Below are 12,290 nucleotides of genomic sequence, written 5' to 3' on the forward strand. Positions count from 1 at the left end.
CTCTCTCTCTCTCTCTCTCTCTCTCTCTCTCTCTCTCTCTCTCTCTCTCTCTCTCTCATTTTATCAGTTCCTACTATGACCAGATGTGTGGCCTGTGTGGGGACTACGATGGAAACCCTAATAATGACTTCACTAAGCCAGATGGCTCCCAATCTGACAGCTCACATCAGTTTGGCGACAGCTGGCAAACTGATGAGGACGAGGATGCAACGTCAGTACCTCTTTCTCTTCTTCATTTTATCAACTGCACATGCAGGTGTAATGGACTTAGGCCAGTAAGAGCTGTGCATGTAAACCTCACTCCCCTAGCCTCAAGAGGCATGTTAGCGACTGATGCTAGGCTGCTGCCGTTAGCGTCCTTGTTAGTGCGCCCGCCTCCCACACCGGTTCGAATCCCCCTCGGAGCGGGTCGAGTAGGACAGGTTACATTTGGTGCAGTTGAAACGGATAAGAGTGAGGTTTAGGGGAGCGAATGTAACGCATGTAGGCCAGTAAGAGCTGTGTGTGTAAACCTCACTCCACTGGCCTCAAGAGGCGCACTAGTGACAGATCATAGAGTCTGCGATCTTAAGTGTCCTTGTTAGCACGCCCGCCTCTCACACCAGAGACCCCAGTTCAAATCCCGCTCGAAGCGGGTTGAATAGGACCGGTCACACAGGCAGCACAATGTTTTGAGGATTAGGTCGATTTCATATGTTCGATGATGTTGTGTTTTCAGGTGCAAGCCTGACCCTGGACCTCAACCACCCTGTGATCCTGTGCTGGAGGGTGTGGTGTCAAACCCAGAGAACTGTGGGAGAATAACTGACACAAATGGACCTTTTAGGTTAGGATTTACCAAACTATGACATTTCCAAATACTGTTAATAAACAATGATGAAAAACTTTTAGTGCTTAAACATTGTACACTTTCTCTTACATTTGCTCCTCACAGGGACTGTATAAGTGTGGTGGACCCGTTGCCGTTCTTCCAGAGCTGTGTGTTTGATATGTGCCGTTATCAAGGGCTGCAGCAGGTCCTTTGTGACCAGCTTCAAGCTTACACTGATGCTTGCCTGAGTGCAGGTGCACCTGTCCATCAGTGGAGGGAGCCAGACTTCTGCCGTGAGTCATACTCTCTTATAGGTTGTATCGTATCGCACAGTGTATAACGTTTTAAACATATACTAAAGAAGTACAATTTGGCAACTTACATCCATGCAAGAATAACATTTCACATTCCCAGTGACAAGCCTGCTTTAAGCTTTCTCTAATGCACAATATTAATTATTGACATGGAGTTCAGGAGGTTGGAAAAAGACAGCTAGAGTCTTTTTGCTTTTATTATTTATTAGACTTCTATGACAGGAATGCCATCACTGAGGGAAGAAGACATGAGACTGGGAAACTACATACTCCACATTGCATCCTCACTTCAGCCTTAATTTCACAGTCATTTACTGATGCTTTACCCCTTTTTTCTACAGCTCTGGTATGTCCTCCGAACAGCCATTACTCCATATGTGTGAGCTCCTGTCCGGAGACATGTCTGGGTATCAATGGACCACCGGGCTGCAGTGAGAAGTGTGTAGAGGGCTGTGAGTGCGACCCTGGCTTCATCCTCAGTGACAACAAATGTGTTCCTGCTAAAGACTGTGGCTGTGTGGACCCCTCAGGCTCCTACCACCCAGTGAGTTTAAAACCAGGGCCGCCCCGTGGGCTTCTGGTGCCATGGACGAGATTATGAAAATAAGATCCAAAACTTTGATTTCAACATTCATGAAACCACTCCAGAAATGACAGACATTCCTCTCACTGTGGCCATGTTTAGGTGAATGAGAGCTGGTATCTGGAGGGCTGTAAGCAGAAGTGTACATGTGAGGGTGGAGGAACTATTCAGTGTTACGACACCAGCTGTCTTCCTACTGAGAGTTGCCAACTTGAAGATGGAGACTATGTCTGCAAACCAAGTGGTAACAATTATAGTACTGGTTTATACATAATAATGTTATGAACACATGGGTACATTTATTTACACATATTAACATATCCTGAATATACACACATGCAGTTATACACAAACCAATTGAAACTTCTGACAGATCTGGAACTTATATTTCTAAATTCATTTTTATCTTTCTCTTTAGATATAAGAATTTGTTTTGTCTTTATTGACCCTCATTGCCTCCTCTGATAATAAAGTAGATCACTTCATGAGTACCTGCTCCTGCTCTATCAGGAAATTACAACATTTGTATAGCTAAATAACTCTTCATGTGTTCCAACAGTGAACTGCCCTCCAGACTCTGAATACATTGATTGCGGCCCAGCCTGTATTCCTACCTGCGCAGAACCCTCCACCAACTGCTCTGGTTCTTGTATCAGCGGCTGCTTCTGTAAACCAGGATTTGTTTTCCGTGGCCGGCGCTGTGTTCCTATTGAGCAGTGTGGGTGCCTGGATGAAGAAAACAATTACTTTGAGGTACAAGAGTTGTCGTTGATGTGAGGCTGTATTTTTATCCATTTCTGGGACCTAAGCCTTTGCTCTAAACTTGTTCTGTATTTACACTCAGCCTGGTGAGATCATTTTTGGAAATGGCTGTTCCAAGTTGTGTCGCTGTGCTGGCAACTACACTTTCGACTGTGTGGACAACACCTGTGACTCTGTGACAGAAGAATGTCGGGAGGTTGGTGGAGTGCATGGCTGCTACCCTAAAGGTAATGGACAAAACAACAACAACAACATTATTTCCTCTATTTTTTTAAATATATATCTTTGACATCAAAATATTTTTCACTCACAGGAACTTCCACCTGTATTTCTTCTGGTGACCCCCATTACACCACCTTTGATAAGCGGCGCTACGACTTCATGGGAAACTGTTCTTACCTGATGTCTGAACTTTGTAACAGCACAGATGTGCCTTACTTTGCTGTATACACAGACAATGAGAATCGCTACAACAATCCTTATATCAGCTATGTAAAAGCTGTTCATGTCCATGCGCTGGGAGTGATAGTGTCCATTCTGAAAGGAGGAACTGTGCAGGTAAGAGAAAAGAACATTAATTTCAATATTACTGCTAATGTACATATACTGTAGACATCTTATATAGAGGCACATTCAAATGGACAGTTATGTTTTCTGACTTTTCTCAGGTCAATGGTACCAAAGTGAACATTCCTCTGACTCCTGTCAGTGGTGTTGACATTTTTATGTCTGGCAAGCACTACACAGTGGTCTTGAACTTTGGAGTTACTGTACGTTACGATGGAAACCACTTTATGGACATTAAAGTTATCAAGGAGTGAGTAGGGTTCTTATAAAAGTCTTTTTAATAACTATTACAACTTGATCCACTTTTAAATGTTTCTACATGCTTGTGATCATTTTACAGCTATGAGGACAAACTTTGTGGACTGTGTGGGGACTACAACGGAGACCCTAAGGATGACTTCCAGACCCCGACTGGTGAACTGGTCCAAAACCCCAATGACTTTGGCCACAGCTGGAACACAGACCCTGAGTAAGGCAATATGCAATGCACATACTGTTAGTCCTAAAAGACTCATCTACAGTATGCTATCTATTAATTCATATCATAGATGACTTAACTTTGATTCTGCATTTCAGGTGTAACAAGCCAGAGGTCAACCCAACCCCAGGATGTACAGATGCTGAGCAGGATTTGTATGAAGGGCCTGCTTACTGTGGTCTCATATTGGACACCAATGGCCCATTTGCTGCTTGCCATCCAAAAGTCAACCCAAATGTGAGTGAAGTCAAGTCAGATTATTTGAAATGCTTTAGTGTGTAATTTTAACCATATAAAAGATACTTACAGATCTTAACCCTGTGTGTATAGGGTTTCTTCCAAGACTGTTTGTTTGATGTGTGTGAGCTGGATGGAGCTCATTCTGCATTGTGTGAAGCAATAGAGTCGTACGTCAACGAATGTCAGGACCGTGGCGTCACAATTGGACCCTGGAGAAACAGCACCTTCTGTCGTATGTCTGAAAAATACATATTCCTCAACCATAAACTCTAACATACTGTCAGATAGAGTGAAGTTTATGACAAGCACTAATACACATTCTTCCTCTCCAGCTCTGAAATGCCCACCCAACAGTCATTTTGAGTCATGCGCCCCAATTTGCCAACCTTCCTGTAACCCAATTCCACCAAATCAGTGCACTGGGCCTTGTTCTGAAGGATGTGTTTGTGACCCTGGATACATCCTCAGTGCTGGTCAGTGCGTGAAAGAAGACACATGTGGCTGCAGGCATAATGGACATTATTATCAGGTGAGGAAACTGTATGTGGTATCATTTAGGACAGCGATGGTTTGTTATAGTCAATCAAGTAGTATTTTTCATCAAACTAACATATTTCTTCTCTGCATGGATTTAGCCAGGTGAAGAGTTCTACACCAAGGACTGTGAGCTACTGTGTAAGTGTAACCCCCCATTCGTTTCCTGTAGTGCTGCTGACTGTCCACCAAAGGAACAATGTGGAGTACAGGATGGTGTAATCGGGTGTTACCCAGAAGGTGAGTACCATAGTTAGGTAAACTCAGTAAGTGTCTTTAAAAAAATATATAAAAAAAGTCTGACTTAAAATCATACTAGTCCAGTTTTGCAATGTTGAGCTAACAAATTTAGATGTAATTATAGCTCGGCTTTGTCCAGCATGTATATGCATTAATAAGAAAAAAACTGGTCTTGGTTTGCAAGACAGATGCTGTTTGTAATTAATCCTTCTTAATATTTGATTACACATTGTATCATGTATATTTGGCTATAGAAATGGAGACTGTAGCTTGACTATTCGTGTGAACTTACTTTCATATAATAGCATACCTTTGTAGTAGGATGTTGTATTACATGCAAACAGATTATTACATCACAAACTTTTTAATGTTTACAAACTGAGTCCAACAATATACTATTGCACTTTATGCAAACTTTAGTGCTTAAAAAATGGTTGATGTAATTAAAAATACTTAATCATTCTCTTTTCACAATCCCCCAGGATCTCAAGACTGTATTATCTCTGGTGACCCTCATTATAACACCTTTGATGGCAAATACTACAGCTTCATGGGCACTTGCACCTACACTCTGGCCCGCACCTGTAAAAACAACACTGGTAAGCAATGTCCAAAACCATGTTAAAACCATCCACAAACAGCAGTGACATTAGAATGCTTTGGTCGTTAGTAGGTGTTATGGAGAAACAAAAAATCCTGACATTCCTAATATTGATTCAATGTACATTAAATGTTCCCAAAATTAACTTAAAAACTGAAGTTTAAATAAGATTCTAAGTGTACAACTTTAAAATAACTATTTTCCTCTCTCCTGGGTCTACAGGCCCCTGGTTCTCAATAGAGGGTAAGAATGAAGAGAGAGGAATTTCTGGTGTTTCTTACCTGAGGAAACTGTACGTGACTGTTGATGGTGTCACTGTGACAATGATGAAAAACAGGAGAACTCTGGTCAGTATCCACAGCAGCTGCCATCATTAAACCACCACTGAAGTCATTCTGTAATCTTGAAATGAAGAATTGAGACAGCTAAAATATTTTTTAGTCTCTTTTAGATTATGGAATTAAGTAAATAAAGACAATAGTTTTAAGACACTCCTCTTAAAACACTCCTCTTATCCAAAATATTTTCTTTCAGTTGTTCCTAATCTGTTCATAATCACATTTCTTCTAGTCAAAGATAACATTAGTCTTCAATCCATCTCTATTGTTTATCTCTTTTTCACACATCCAGGTAAATGGACTCAGGGTGTCCCTCCCCCACTCGCCATCTCCGCTCATTTCTCTGTCTCTTGCTGGCCAATATGTAATCCTCACAACTTCGTTCGGCCTGGAGGTGAAGTGGGACGGCAACCATTACGCCAAGATCTCTGTTCCCAGGTACTAAAACTCTAAAAACAGCCTGATTGAAATATATACACAGTACATAACCCTGACCTGAAGTATGATCCACTATGAAACACTAAGATCCACCATGATTCTTAGTTAACCCCAAAATTAAAATTCTGTCATTCATTTCTCACCATCATGTCGTTCCAAACCCGTAACACTTTTGTTTATCTTCAGAACACAAATAAAGATCTTTTTAATTAAATCTGAGAGCTTTCTGTCCCTCTATTGACAGCCTACACACAATTACCGCCTTCAAGTTCCAGAAAGGTAGTAAAGTAATCCATGTGACCCCAGTGGATTAACCTGGTTATGAAGTGACGTGAGTGCTTTCTTTGCACCAAAAAACTTAATTTACCACTCTATTTATAAAAAATGAATGTCTAACGCATGGTCATGTAACAACGTCAGCTCTCGCGTCAACACGAATGCGTCATTGTGCTCTCGTGAACACGGGTTGGAGATTTATATTTTGTAAATAAAGTGGTAAATTGTGTTTTTTTGCTCAAACAAAGCACTCACGTCACTTCATAAAATTGAGGCTAAACCTCTGGAGTCACATGGATTACTCTAATGATGTCTTTACTATCTTTCTGGGGGTTTAAAGTTGCGTAGACTGTCAATGGAGGGACAGAAAGCTCTCAGGTTTCATTAAAAGATGTTCATTTGTGTTTCGAAGATGAACGAAAGTCTTACGAGTTTCAAACGACATGATGGTGAGAAATTAATGACAGAATTTTCATTTTTGGGTGAACTAACCCTTTAAAGGTTATAGGATTTGAGTAAATCCCACAAAAAAAAAAAAGAAAAGAAAAAACCATCTCTGGGGAAATGAACATCTTAATATTAATCCCTCTCGCTTTGTTCTTCTCTTTCTCATCAGTTCCTACTATGACCAGATGTGTGGCCTGTGTGGGGACTACGATGGAAACCCTAATAATGACTTCACTAAGCCAGATGGCTCCCAATCTGACAGCTCACATCAGTTTGGCGACAGCTGGCAAACTGATGAGGACGAGGATGCAACGTCAGTACCTCTTTCTCTTCTTCATTTTATCAACTGCACATGCAGGTGTAATGGACTTAGGCCAGTAAGAGCTGTGCATGTAAACCTCACTCCCCTAGCCTCAAGAGGCATGTTAGCGACTGATGCTAGGCTTCTGCCGTTAGCGTCCTTGTTAGTGACTGATGATAGAGTCTGCGATCTTAAGTGTCCTTGTTAGCACGCCCGCCTCTCACACCAGAGACCCCGGTTCAAATCCCGCTCGAAGCGGGTTGAATAGGACCGGTCACACAGGCAGCACAATGTTTTAAAGGATTAGGTCGATTTCATATGTTCGATGATGTTGTGTTTTCAGGTGCAAGCCTGACCCTGGACCTCAACCACCCTGTGATCCTGTGCTGGAGGGTGTGGTGTCAAACCCAGAGAACTGTGGGAGAATAACTGACACAAATGGACCTTTTAGGTTAGGACTTGCCAACTATGAAATTTCCAAATACTGCTAATAAGCAATGTTTGAAAAACTTTTAGTGCTTAAACATTGTACACTTTCTCTTACATTTGCTCCTCACAGGGACTGTATAAGTGTGGTGGACCCGTTGCCGTTCTTCCAGAGCTGTGTGTTTGATATGTGCCGTTATCAAGGGCTGCAGCAGGTCCTTTGTGACCAGCTTCAAGCTTACACTGATGCTTGCCTGAGTGCAGGTGCACCTGTCCATCAGTGGAGGGAGCCAGACTTCTGCCGTGAGTCATACTCTCATATTGCATTAAGTGTTGAATGGATTGAGAATATGATAAAGCAGCAAAATTTGGCAACATGCATCCGTGCAAGAATAACATTTCATACTCCCAGTGAAGCTAGCTTGCTCTCTCTAATGCACAAAATAAATTATTGAAGTAAATGCAGTTCAAGGGGTTTTAAATAGGACAGCTAGTTGAACTCTTACGTTAACTTTAGCCTGATTGTTTTTATTATTTATGAAGCTTTTATGCCTTTAAAGGCCAGAGTGGTAGAGACAGGAATGCTGTCACATGGGGATGGGGACATGAGACTGGGAAACTACATACTCCACAAACAATGCATCCGCACTTTAACCTTATTTTCACCATCAGTTCATGATGTTTTTCCTCATTTTTCTCCAGCTCTGGTATGTCCTCCAAACAGCCATTACTCCATATGTGTGAGCTCCTGTCCAGAGACATGTCTGGGTATCAATGGACCACCGGGCTGCAGTGAGAAGTGTGTAGAGGGCTGTGAGTGCGACCCTGGCTTCATCCTCAGTGACAACAAATGTGTTCCTGCTAAAGACTGTGGCTGTGTGGACCCCTCAGGCTCCTACCACCCAGTGAGTTTAAAACCAGGGCCGACCCGTGGGCTTCTGGGGCCATGGACGAGATTATGAAAATAATTGTCATAATTTTGATCAAAACATCCACAAAACCACTGCAACCATGACAAGTTATTTAAAAATGTCCCATGTTCTCGGATCATCCATGATGTTATTGATGTATTTCTCTGTTAATGAGGTCTTATAGAATAAATAAATATTCAGACCTCTTGAAGAGCAGATATTCATAGAAACTATAGTTTGCATATTAATTGCTCGTTTTTTTCACTCTATGACATTTTGTTTTTCATAGTTTTTCAAGTGTGTCATATTATTCTTCAGAAAACGTGACAAACACATTGTGTCTGTCATTAAAAATGCTTTAAACACTAAACAGCAAGAGCACCAACTCAAAAAGCCACACTATAAAAACTATTCATGACTTACCTTCTGTATGTCTGTCCAATCTGAGCACATTTGAAACAATACTGTGATTAATGCGATGCGCAAGTTCCCAGCCATGCACTGCGACGTGAATAAATTATGCACATCAATACTTTAATGGAGATTGTTTTCTGTTTTATTTATGCTGTTGTTGTTGTGTTTGTCACTTTCAGATAGTTTATTGGAATTAACTAGAAAAAATTATAAAATTAAAAATACATAGTTATTAGAATTAGAATTAAAATGGATGGTTATATCAGACAAATTATAATAAAGGATAAGCAAATATTCAGTCGACTGGATGTTTTAACGAATAGGTTGAGTAAATAATTCAACAACACAACACAACGGCTGCATCGGAAAGCTGAAAAATGCCAATTATAACCAACTGCAGAATGGCAGAGAAATAATGCTGCCTCTGCTATGCGAGACACGTCTTAATCCAATGATCGTATCACATTCCGCAGTCATTAGGTGCATTCGTTCAAATTGTAGTGGTGCCCTGAGGGCCGGTTGTTGTATCGCATGAGCGATTCAAAAGCATACGGAGCCATCTGCTCTCTAATCGCTCTCACGGTACTTTGATGTCATACACCGATCAGTCTGTGCAGCGCCTCTTCAAGTCAAACACACCTATTGCCTGATTGGGCAATTTGCCTAAGTTGCCTAAGCTTTCGGACGCAGCCAGTAAGACGCTTTTCGCTACCTACTGGCGTAACACAGTCACTGAACAAATCATTTGGCTTAATTAACCTTTTTGGTGAACCGATCAAATGAATCGAGTCACTGGGATAAATCAAAATCCATTCTATTAGCGTTCATATAGTCTATAGGATTGCTTAAAACATAGTGAAGATTTATTTTATTAAAATAAGGCATTCATGTTTTAAAAAAGAAGAAATGTGGTTGATGTTTTAACACATTCCTCTCAATGTGGCCATGTTTAGGTGAATGAGAGCTGGTATCTGGAGAGCTGTACTCAGAAGTGTACATGTGAGGGTGGAGGAACTATTCAGTGTTACAACACCAGCTGTCTTCCTACTGAGAGTTGCCAACTTCAAGATGGAGACTATGTCTGCAAACCACTTGGTAACAAATATATACTGGTTTACACTTAGTACAGTTTTTAGCACTGGTATATTTGTTTACACATCTTATCACATACACACATGGAGTTCTGCACAAACCTGTTGAGACATGGAACTAATTTTTTTTTATCTCCCCATTTTTATCTCTTTTAGGTACAGGCATTTGCTCTGTTTCTGGTGACCCTCATTATAACTCCTTTGATGATAAAGTACATCACTTCATGGGTGCCTGCTCCTACACCCTCACTAAGCCCTGTAATGAGACCTCCGGCTTGCCATACTTTTCTGTGGAGACACAGAACGAGCACAGAGACAATAATAAGAAAGTGTCTTATGTCAGATCTGTTATCATCAATGTCCATGACACAAAGGTCATTTTGGGCAAGGGTCGCAAAGTTCAGGTAAGGGACATTTCTGAGATTTGTGAGATCTAAATAACAGATTAGAGAAGATCAGACCTGTGGTGCATACGTAAGCTTACCTTATTCCTACATCCTGCAGGTGAATGGAGTTCAGGTCACTGTGCCTGTCACACTTCCAAACGGTATCAAGATCTTCCTAAGTGGCAAATTTGTGGTGCTTGAGACAGACTTTGGATTGCGCGTCCGTTTTGATGGAAATCATCATGCAGATGTCACCCTGCCTTCCTCCTACAGCGGACTGTTATGTGGACTCTGTGGTAAAGACTGCAAATTCAATTTTATCCCACTTTATTGATGATTATAATGAAGACTCAAGAGCTCAAGAGTTGCTACTACCAAATATTAATAGTCTTATATGATTCATTTAAATGATGATAATATATTACAGGAAACTATAATGATAATCCTAATGATGACAACATCAAGCCAGATGGAAAGCCAACAGACAGCACCAATGAGCTTGGAGAGAGCTGGCAGGTGCCCGATGACCGACCCGAGTAAGTTAAAAGCAAATTTGACTGTGCACTGCACAAGTAATAGTAAGGTTTTGTTCATTTATTTTAATATACATATGCTCTTTTTATCATTGAAGCTTTAATCATTCATACCTTTCGTATCTCGCATAGTTGTACTCATGGCGGAGGAGACATTGAATGTGATGACAAGATCCAGAGTGAAGCTACGAAACCTACTAGCTGTGGCATGATCACCGATCCAAATGGTGGGACACACATACACTCAAACATACATTTAAAACACTTTGATGATGAGGTCACTGATCAAATACATAAAACATTTAAAAGGCTTTATCACAATTAAAAATTTCTGTTCTATTTTTCGTAGGTGTTTTATTTAATTTGTTTCTTATTCATTATGTGCTTTTTCCCCCCAAATAATTTCAAATAAGCATATGATTTGGTTGCAGGATATAATAATTTAACAGTGTTTTGGGGCTTAGTGTTTCTTTTCTCAATCACCTATAATTATTGTCCACTTTCTTCCCCTCAGGTTGGATTGTTTGTTATACTTAGAAATTGTGGATTATGCCAGAGTTATTATAGTTAACTGATATTAAAAATTGTAGCTTTAAAAAAAACTTTATCTGAAATAAATCAAAATATTTAAAAAAAAAACTTAAACTTATTTATTTCAGCTAATTGCCTAGGCAACATTTATCATCTATGCTTCGATTCCAGCACATCTGTTCATTTCATTGATTTTCTCAGTTTTATAGAGCCGTTCTTCTGACACCTGTTTTTTGCACCATTAAAGCTTTATTCATTATTATTTTCCCAGGAATCTTCAAGCCATGTCATGCAGTGGTGCCTCCCGAGCCTTACTTTGAGAACTGTGTGTTTGATCAGTGTGGCACCGGTGGCGCCACAGTGGCACTGTGCCAAGCTGTTCAAAGCTATGCTGACCTGTGCGCTCAAGCTGGGGTGCCAATTAACTGGAGAAATAACACCTTCTGCCGTAAGTGTTTGAGCCCTACAGGCATTCTGTAAAGCGCCCTTTAAAACCTGCTATTAACTGTATCCTGGTATCCTTTTTAAGACTTTGTAGTTTGCACCCTTCAATTAGGGAGCCATCAATAGGTGCTGTTTCTCTCTTTTGTTGCTAAAGTGGCTGAGTTGTACTTTTGTCTCTCCTTCTCCGGCCATTGTCTCCAGTTTCTCGTCTATCCTATTCCCAGTATTTTCATTCATTTGTTCTCATTGTTCTTATCTGTTTATTGAACACCTCTCCTTTATTTCCATTTCTTGCAGCTATTAAATGTCAGGTTGGGAGTCACTATGAGCCTTGTGGTTCAGCGTGTCCAGCCAGTTGTCAGGACCCTGGATCTGAAGGCACTTGTACTGAGCCCTGTGTTGAGGGATGTGTGTGTGACCCTGGATTTGTCCTCAGTGGAGACCAATGTGTGCCCTTCAAGGAGTGTGGTTGCACTGACAGAGACAACAACTACAGGCCTGTGAGTGGTTCTTTAGAAGATTGAATGAAACTTTTACTTTTTCGGTAACGCTTTAGATTACAGCCCGGAAAGTACTGCGTAATTAAAGCGATTTTACAGTGTAACTTTCTGTAATTATAGTGTA

At 40.8% G+C, this 12,290-nt stretch overlaps 1 protein-coding gene across 3 annotated transcripts in view; it reads left to right on the forward strand.

Annotated features, from left to right (window-relative positions):
- Positions 1-12,290, forward strand: part of zanl (zonadhesin, like) — a 37,857-nt gene that overhangs the window by 14,171 nt on the left and 11,396 nt on the right. For all 3 annotated transcript variants that reach the window (XM_056268768.1, XM_056268770.1, XM_056268769.1), the window contains exons 40-67: positions 68-211; positions 719-826; positions 935-1,104; positions 1,467-1,669; positions 1,811-1,952; positions 2,268-2,461; positions 2,553-2,697; positions 2,784-3,028; positions 3,139-3,287; positions 3,378-3,506; positions 3,614-3,752; positions 3,846-3,987; positions 4,088-4,284; positions 4,391-4,529; positions 5,012-5,128; positions 5,353-5,477; positions 5,761-5,906; positions 6,799-6,942; positions 7,274-7,381; positions 7,490-7,659; positions 8,059-8,261; positions 9,635-9,776; positions 9,929-10,176; positions 10,277-10,454; positions 10,586-10,694; positions 10,824-10,918; positions 11,494-11,670; positions 11,964-12,166. In XM_056268768.1, the coding sequence (XP_056124743.1) occupies positions 68-211; positions 719-826; positions 935-1,104; positions 1,467-1,669; positions 1,811-1,952; positions 2,268-2,461; positions 2,553-2,697; positions 2,784-3,028; positions 3,139-3,287; positions 3,378-3,506; positions 3,614-3,752; positions 3,846-3,987; positions 4,088-4,284; positions 4,391-4,529; positions 5,012-5,128; positions 5,353-5,477; positions 5,761-5,906; positions 6,799-6,942; positions 7,274-7,381; positions 7,490-7,659; positions 8,059-8,261; positions 9,635-9,776; positions 9,929-10,176; positions 10,277-10,454; positions 10,586-10,694; positions 10,824-10,918; positions 11,494-11,670; positions 11,964-12,166 (4,411 nt within the window). The remainder of the gene's footprint in view (positions 1-67; positions 212-718; positions 827-934; positions 1,105-1,466; positions 1,670-1,810; positions 1,953-2,267; positions 2,462-2,552; positions 2,698-2,783; positions 3,029-3,138; positions 3,288-3,377; positions 3,507-3,613; positions 3,753-3,845; positions 3,988-4,087; positions 4,285-4,390; positions 4,530-5,011; positions 5,129-5,352; positions 5,478-5,760; positions 5,907-6,798; positions 6,943-7,273; positions 7,382-7,489; positions 7,660-8,058; positions 8,262-9,634; positions 9,777-9,928; positions 10,177-10,276; positions 10,455-10,585; positions 10,695-10,823; positions 10,919-11,493; positions 11,671-11,963; positions 12,167-12,290) is intronic.

The sequence above is a fragment of the Rhinichthys klamathensis genome, unplaced genomic scaffold (genome assembly GCF_029890125.1).
Source record: "Rhinichthys klamathensis goyatoka isolate OS25496 unplaced genomic scaffold, OSU_Roscu_1.1 h1tg000275l_1, whole genome shotgun sequence".
Taxonomy (NCBI): Eukaryota; Metazoa; Chordata; class Actinopteri; order Cypriniformes; family Leuciscidae; genus Rhinichthys; species Rhinichthys klamathensis.